Source organism: Electrophorus electricus, chromosome 26, assembly GCF_041902795.1.
Source record: "Electrophorus electricus isolate QZ-2024a chromosome 26, ASM4190279v1, whole genome shotgun sequence".
NCBI lineage: Eukaryota > Metazoa > Chordata > Actinopteri > Gymnotiformes > Gymnotidae > Electrophorus > Electrophorus electricus.
The window spans coordinates 7,006,970-7,015,120 of record NC_137522.1 but is presented as its reverse complement, the minus strand read 5'-3'; the positions used below and the strand labels follow the sequence as shown (position 1 = coordinate 7,015,120).

Sequence of the window (8,151 nt, the reverse complement as noted above, 5' to 3'; positions counted from 1 at the left end):
ACCGATTTCAATTTGACCATTCCTGTATGCTGTCTTTTTGTAATGGAATAATTTTTTAAAACTATTGAGCCAGTGTTGTAGTATATTTTCCCATTAAATAAATAAAAAAAAAATCTCTTAAATGAACACCACTTTGTCCCAGATGTATTTCAACAAAACTTTATTTTTGTGATCAGGATCACAGTTCATAAACTGTAGATGCATTAATTCTCAAGAGTGAAACAAACCATTTAAAAATCAGTGCAAGGTGAAGCATCACTCGCTTCCATAAATAACAGATGAAAGACCTCTAGCAGCTTCACTTTCACCGAATCCTGCATTTTGAAAGCAACTGCCTCTTATGCAAAACAGAGCTCAGGAAAGTAAAGGAGAGGTATGTGTGTTTCCTCCAAAACAATCATGGCTAGTGTGGTCTGTTAAAGCAAATTAAGAGGAGACATGGGGAAATTAGAAAGAAAATATAACACTTGGATTATGTAGTTGATAAGAAAAAAGGGACTAAAATTTAGTTTGCCAGATATTTTGCTTGTTTTTCTGTTTTGTTTTATACCATACCGATACTGAAAGTTTTACATAGCCAATTGCACTGAACCATGCGCTTAATATCTGTATTATCAAAGGCACTACACTTGTGTCAGACGTGAGCTGTCTCTAAACTGAACAAGCTTACCAAACAGCTTTTTCCAGCTAGCCCACACCAACTTCATCAAGTGCAATCTGGCCTATTTTGACACAGCTGCCAATTAAGCACGTGAGCTATAGAGATCAGGGAAACACTAGCTTCAGACTGGGATGTGGTGAAGTGATAAGGGAAGACTTTAAAAGGCTGCTCTTAACTTGTGCTAGCCAGTGAAGGAGTGGAGAGCAACACGCGTGGTGTTGGTGTCGGTGGGAAGGGTTGGGGTCAAGTTCCACTCCCAGAAAAAGGAAGAAAGACAGATTTGTGAGAACACACTCTTGGCTCCACTGGGACTGCAGGAAGTCCCTCATATTGCAGGTGTAAGGAGAGCAGGAGCCGGAGCTGCTTAGTGTTGCTTGGCTCGTGGTGCCGTGAGCCGGCGAAGGATGCTGTACAGGACCCCGAAATGCTGCAGGGACAGACAGTATTCAGGGTTTAAAAAGGAGGGTTGGGAGCTGTGGCCAATGGTCATCAGTGCTGGTACTAAAGCCTTCCCACTGTTTTATGGTTTGCCTGCTGGAATTCAGTTATTCCAATTATCATGCCCATCATGAGGCAGGCCAGAACTAGCTGGGAGAACCAATAGCTTTAAGGTCACCCTGGACATAATGAAGCTTTCTTTTTCCTCCCTCACCTGGACAGCCAAGTACACCAGTCCGAGGTACGCAGCAATGCACAGCGCCAGCAGCAGGTCAAAGACGGCTGGTTTTACTCTTAAACGATTATGGCAAGGAAAAATGGCAGAGTTAGAGACTTTCAGAACACATCTGTTTAATTACTTTAATTATTAGCTGGAAGATTATTAAACAAAACTTAATAATCACCTGTAAGCATTCATGGTCTGTTTAAGTTGATCATAGAACACAAACTCTGGGTCCCTGAAAAAATAAATAAATGCATTATATCATAAATGCATCCAAAGTATTTTGGGGAGGGGAGATTACAAGTTAAATATATGTAAGAAAATCCAAGGATTGCCTTCTTGTGCCTTTTTCTTACTATATACACAAACATTCTCATAGATCTTTCAAAATCAGTAGACACAAACGTTTAAAGCACATAAAGCCTGCAGTCATGCCACACATGCCCGCGCTAGACTCACCTCTTGTCGGCTTTTACAAAATGTCTCTTGACGTCCTTCAGATAGTGGCCCATATAGTACTCCAGGGTGCTGACCACACTGCTGTCTTTGTCTACCAGCTGTGCAGCACGGGGCTGGCTGGCCAGCCAGTCTATCAGCGATGTCAGCTGGTCCTCCTGCACTTGCTGATAGCACAGTCGTGAGTTGTGTGTGGGTGTATTGCAGCATATGACTACTGCCACATATGGCCCCCATCTAATCTTCATCACATATTTGACATAACATTTTGTGTCTAGACTAATACTGCATGTTCTTTACTTTAACTTTGCATTAAATGATGCTTTATTGTGGAGAGGCATGCTGGCTCTGCTAATACTGGAGAGGTGTTCAAATCATGGTCCTCAAGGTCCAGGTCCTAGAGATTTTCCTACAAAGTCCAGATCCTACAGAATTTTACAACCCCTACCCTAGGAGTCAGGTGTCACGACAAAGTGGCCAACCAGTTGCATCAAGCATTTAAATCAAGCCTGAAGACATTACAAAATCCAGGACCAGATTTGGAGTCCAGATTTGAATACCTCTGCTCTACTGCATTCTATGGTTTGCACATTTTTCAGCGTCTGGTCCCAGATCAGATCTGTACAAGCCACGATGCAATGCGTAAAAAATTGAGTTATCCACTCACCATCTGCTCTGTGAAGATCTCCAAGTCTCCATTGGTGCCCTGTGGAATTTATATAATACTGTTACCTAGTATTCCTCTCATAGTCCCATTCATAGTCCCATAGTCCCATTCATCCATTCAGGCTGTACAAAATGAAATCTAGTAAAAAAGCTGGTTTTGAGCTTCTTCACCAGTAACTGATCATCCTTTGCCATTTATAAGCAATACAGCATGTCTGCTGTGAGAAGAAAAAAAAAAAAACAGATTTTGTGGAATAAAAACCAAACTTTGAAATGAATTCACAGATGAAGTAGGGCCATGCTAATCTGTTCATGGTAAACAAATTCGGTTCACTGTGAGAAAAGCAGTGTGCCTACAGCAATAAATAAACACTCTGAAGTGCATCAGCAATAACAGTCGTGACTCCTTCATCATCATTAGGCTAATGGATTAGCTTGGAGGCCTGCACAAGGCTCATGGCCCTCACCTTCTCAGTCAGGTTGTAGATGACCCTCGCCAAGGCCTCAGCGATCAGTTTAGTGTTCCGGCTGAGCTTCTTCAGATCCACATGAGGTCTGTGAAAGGCAAATCGAATGGAGAAAAAAAAAAAACCCCACAATGCTAAGCAAAGGAACAAAACCACCACAGGCAACAGTGTTCAACGGTATGGAACGCGGAGGTGGGCAAACAGCACCGCGACACATGATGGAGAGACAGAGAGCGAGAGCGGCAGCAGTCACCCACCCAGTGGTGGTCTCTCCTGCCCTTTCCAGAGAGGAGGACACTGACCGCATGTCCATGATAGAGTTGCGCGCGACACTGCGGTGACTGTCCAGACGCGACAGCGTGAAGGCAGGCAGCCGACGGATACCGAAGCGTTCGTGCTCCCAGGCCAGCGTGTCATCTGCCAGGTTGATCTTCTTGTGCACCATGGAGAACTTAAGGTCCGGGTACTGCTGGAGGACCTTACAGGGGGGGACAATGCTGGTGGTGACATAGTAATGATAAGGGGGTGATCATATTCTAAATCTCACCGTCATATTAACCCTTTGTCTAGTCTGATATTATGAGTCCCCGCAGTGACTGAAATCTGCACCGCAATTTAGTTCTACAGCATATTTCTGCAAAGTGTTAGGAGGTGGGGAAAAAAAGAGCATAAAATGACACATTAAGACAAAATTATGGTATCTCAGTATAGGATGTTCTCCAAAACAGGAGCCCTACTTGGATTTGTATGATTTCGTGCGAAAGCTATTGTTAAAATAAAATCACAATATTCAGAAAGTCCTTTTTTAATATGAAAAATAAACAAAAGGGTTTGTTCATCCATTTTTTTGCATAAAAGGTTTACAAATGTATTTACCATCTGCAGTTCCCTGAGCAGAGCGTGCTGTGGACTGCCTTCTTTTGGAGGCTTAGAGACATGCAGGTGAAGACTGTCTCCATTACCTAGTGTGTCCAGACACAACACGAACGCCACATTATCCTGCAGGAGGCTGGACTCTAATTCAGGGACAGGGAAAGATGAAGCGCAGAGTTCACATAGCAATATAAGAAGTAGCAGCAGTACTTTAATCGAAGCAAATAATAATAAATCAGTAAAGGAGACCAAACCGATGCAGCACTGTACAAATTAAAAATACAGAACAAGATCACATGATGAGAACAAAAAAACTCAAATCAAATAAATGAACGATGGTGGCAATAAGTACAATAAGGCTATTAGGTACAAGTGAAAACTGCGATGCACCTGTGTGGTCCAGGTTGTCCTCTAGCCAGCGTTTGGTGCCCTGATAGTTAAACTTCCCTCCTCCCGACAGGAAGAACAGCAGGTTATACCTACAGCAGCAGCAAAGCTCACTTAGACACGAGGAGGTAAGTCAGGATCAAGTTCAATCACGCTGATCACTTCTGGCCTGAATTGGTTTGGTGTGTGGTTTGCTACCCAGCGTGAGTCCGTTTGTGGGAGTAGAGTCTGGAGAAGAGGCGCGCCAGCTCAAGCAACACTGCCACTCCGCTGCCATTAGAGTCAGCGCCGTAGGAAAGCCACTGTGGACACACACTGTTTACCACACCAACAACTGCTAGCACAAGGCTCAAAGGAATTTCAGTTCTCTAGAGGCAAACTTTATTAACACCCATGGCCAACCCAACAAATGTGCGTAAAGTCCATTAACAGAACTAAGTGAACAGGTACACCACATTATTCCTTACAGGAGCCACTCCAAAAGAGTCGTAGTGAGCCACGAGCACTATGGTTGGCAGATCCTCCCCTCCTACGCCCGTTAGTCTTCCCTAAGAAACACACAGCAAAGCAAGGCAGATCCTTCTTAATACTCGAACACTGTATAGAACCAAATTTACAAATTCCAGTGAGCTATAATGATGAATTGATGGCTTGTTATGACTCATTTAAAGATTCTGCTGTTGTACCAACCTAATAAAACCAGAATGTACTGTCAGAAGGTCTACAGGGGAATGTTACTGGGTAGCCATTGGGTAATTCTCCACACCTGCATCTCTTCCATCTTATTTAGGTTTAGATCAAATACTTTATGAGCATTTGTCTACACATCATAAATTATTTCACAGCTACAAAACATGACTAATCCAGATCATATACTAATGATATACATGAGAACCACTAACGCGTTCATTCTATAGACTGGTAGTAATTCAGTCATTCAATTCATTCTTTCAACAACAAATACCAAGTCAACAAGTTCCACACCAGAATCTGAACACGGGTGGGTTACAGCGGGACAGTCAGATGGTTTACACCTCAATTATGGGAAATGCCTAATATTTTCACATTAAGGGATATTTCACAATGTTTACTGCAAGTTACTTCACAATACAATCACCACAATATGATATGACATCTAACAGTCTGTTAAACAAACAAATTTTATTAAAGGTTCTTTCAAAAATAATACTATTATTATTAACTATAACAAATTAATAAATAATAACAAACTAAGACCAATAACAAAAACAATGGGAAAAGTACATTTTAAATACAAATTAGAAGAAAAGAAATTAACTCTTAAATACAGCCAATAGCTTCTAACCTCCCACTAAGAGGTAATGATTTAACTCGTACTGGTAGTGCATTGGTGATATTTTGCCCCCATCCATATTTTGCACACAGCCCTGTTCATGAAGGTTAAAAGGTGTCTGGAGGTGGAACAGAATAAAAAGTGTGCAGCTTCCCTGATGATCATCTTAGGAAAACCCTGATCTTGGCCATAAAAGACAGACAAGAACTCACCTCTAGGCTGGTAATGGCCCAGTCAGTCACAGCCTTACTCTGAGCGCCGCTCGTCACCATCTGAAACCCGTTGGCAGTGGCTGAGTGCAGAAGCACTGGTGAAGAGAAGAGCAGACCACCAGATTCAGATTCACAGCAGAACAGCAAACGGTGCGACATCCACTCAGCATGCACTGGTGATGAAGCTGTCTCACTTCTCATCGGTATGACCTTGATTACAGCAACCAGTTTTTATATCAAAGTGTGGATGAAAATACACTGAAAACAACTGTAATGGCTAGAGGAGCAGCATTGCCCATCACTAAAAACTTTCAAACCAGCAATGAAAGTAGTAAAAACTAGAGGACCTTGGATTTCCAGAAATAAACCACATTTTGAAAGACCATGTGTAAACAGTTTTCCAGTACACACCACCAGCAATGTTTTAGTTTCGGGGGGGGGAAAAAAAACAATCTCTCTGTATATTAGTTACTGCAAATTCAGCCTCCAGTACCTTCAGCTGCAGAGGAGGACCCCTGAGAGGTGGAGGAGTCCTGAGTCTGTGTGTATATGGACAGCAGCTCATCATCTTCCAGCGCAAAGTAGACAGGAACGATGGTCTCTGTGGCCAGAAGCTCTGGCTCCAGCTCCATGAACTGCTACAATAAAGTGAGACAAAGACATTACGCTCCTCCGAGGGCCGTGCCACAAGAACCAGGGTCGTCGGGGTGGGTTCTTACTTGCACGATGTCCTGTGGCAGAGTGGACATGTTCGTGGGAAGGACGAGGACCACGGCGCCCGCGGACTGCCGCAGCGCCTTCTGATACTTCTCGTAAGAGAAATCGGCCAGTCGCATCAGCACGCAGCGACGGCTCAGGACGTCTGCCTCGACGGTCCGGGCTTCGGTGTTCAAAATAGCATTTCTGGAGCCTTTCAAAAAAAAAAAAAAACAACAATGACGATATATGATATCTGAGTTTATCGACATGACGATACATGTCGTACTTTTAAAGTATATGCCACTGACAACACACTCGTCTGCCATGTACGACGGTGCCAAGCAAACATCTCAAGAGTTAGCTGGGTCATTGCATTGTGCACAGTTTAAACTGCACCAACCCGGAACACAACACGAATTGGAGAGAACTGGAGAGAAACTACCGAAAAAAAGGTTTTAGTTCCCTCGTTTTAAAAGTGAACAGCGTATAACTACTTCACTGGTGCGCGGATAACCTCATCTTAGCTTAGCTGCTAGCATCCTGACAAACTCAGCTAGCATAGCTTGCTGGTAGCCAGCTTAAAAGTGCAGTTTTACACCGAATTACGGTTGCTTTCCACGCTTACTCGACTACGTGGGTTTTGCAACAGTGAAGGGTATAATTAAACCGGTTAATGCGTGACGGATAAATGCCCACACCTACCGTAATTCTGCCCCTGCAGGTCGTACTGCTGCATTCGGTAGACGGTGAACTCATGCGCCGCTTCTGCTGGAAGTGGCGAGACGAGGATTAAAACGGCCGGCAAAAACACAATAAAAGTCAGTGGGAACGACGACTTAAACATGTTTTCGAACACTTCGCTTGCCTCCTCGAACATGTTTGAAATAATGTCGAAACTTCAGCTAGGAGAGACGAAGAAATGAATGAAACCGGTTACACTTTGACAGCCAGCCTCCACGCAAAGCGCAGCCTTCGAGAAGGACCAGGAAATTTCTTCCGGCAATTTCGCAGGACACCTAAACTGTGAGTGCCGCCTGCAGTCCTACCTGTATTACTGGAAACCTGCCTGTGTCATTGTACGATCATCTTCGCCCCCCATTCGGATAAACTCATAGCGTTGTCATTTCTCAATTCTCAACTCCTTTAGAGAAATAGCTATTTTCTCTCCGAAAATGAATTGTTGCTACTTAATTCTGCCATCCATAGATTCCCATTGCACATAGCATCTAGGGGTTTATGTCCCAGAGACGTTTGAAAGCCTTCTTTTAAAAAGTCTTCTTTGCTGACGATTAAACGGCACTTAACAGGACTATTTAAACACGGTAACACCAGTAGAATAAAAACAAAAACTCTCCCTAAACTGTCCTGCCTATTTCAGTTACTGCCTATCCTCATTTGACGTGTTCTTAAAACCACTACTTTTGCCTAAGAAAACTATATCTCAGATATACATCCTAATTAGTTCAAGTCAAGCTACATCCTTGAAAAGACTCTCAAAATAGTGCAAGAGGAGTGTGGATATGCAGGTCACTGAGGAAGTCTGACAGTAAATACTGTATCAACTTCATTCATCCTCCAGCTGTGCCAAGTATGGCCATAATTCGGCGTAAATGTTTTCACTGTGTTTTTGGACTACGGTCAGATATAATGAAGTCTACCCAGAAACGAACCCAATATGTGAGTATTGCCGTCAAGCTTCTGCCTCTCTGGTGCACATATTTAGTTCCTGCCCATGACTGTATAACTTTTAGTGTGAA

The 8,151-nt window shown here is 43.1% G+C and overlaps 1 protein-coding gene across 3 annotated transcripts; it reads right to left on the bottom strand.

Moving 5' to 3' along the window:
• Positions 1-145: 145 nt before the first annotated feature.
• Positions 146-7,382, bottom strand: ncln (nicalin). 3 transcript variants are annotated; one of them, XM_081708116.1, is made up of 16 exons: positions 7,260-7,355; positions 7,097-7,159; positions 6,415-6,605; positions 6,189-6,333; positions 5,696-5,790; positions 4,639-4,719; positions 4,370-4,473; positions 4,175-4,263; positions 3,788-3,927; positions 3,169-3,389; positions 2,912-2,999; positions 2,446-2,484; positions 1,782-1,945; positions 1,504-1,557; positions 1,314-1,392; positions 146-1,088 (listed from the first exon to the last, which is right to left on the bottom strand). In XM_081708116.1, exons 2-16 carry the CDS (start codon positions 7,128-7,130, stop codon positions 1,026-1,028), a joined length of 1,587 nt encoding a protein of 528 aa, XP_081564242.1. In that variant the 5' UTR covers positions 7,131-7,159; positions 7,260-7,355; the 3' UTR covers positions 146-1,025. The 3 variants fall into 3 exon arrangements, with proteins under 3 accessions (XP_081564242.1, XP_026866520.1, XP_026866522.1); XM_027010719.3 differs by having other exon boundaries at positions 7,097-7,382; XM_027010721.3 differs by having other exon boundaries at positions 3,214-3,389; positions 7,097-7,382.
• Positions 7,383-8,151: the final 769 nt, after the last annotated feature.

Bases quoted from the DNA above. Each gene is read 5' to 3' on its own strand.
- ncln (XM_027010719.3), bottom strand. From the start codon at position 7,271: ATGTTCGAGGAGGCAAGCGAAGTGTTCGAAAACATGTTTAAGTCGTCG. The intron at 6,606-7,096 runs GTAGGTGTGGGC...TTTTTTTGAAAG, and splicing joins CCTGCAGGGGCAGAATTACG to GCTCCAGAAATGCTATTTTG. The intron at 5,791-6,188 runs GTACTGGAGGCT...TCTCTTCACCAG, and splicing joins GTCCTCCTCTGCAGCTGAAG to TGCTTCTGCACTCAGCCACT.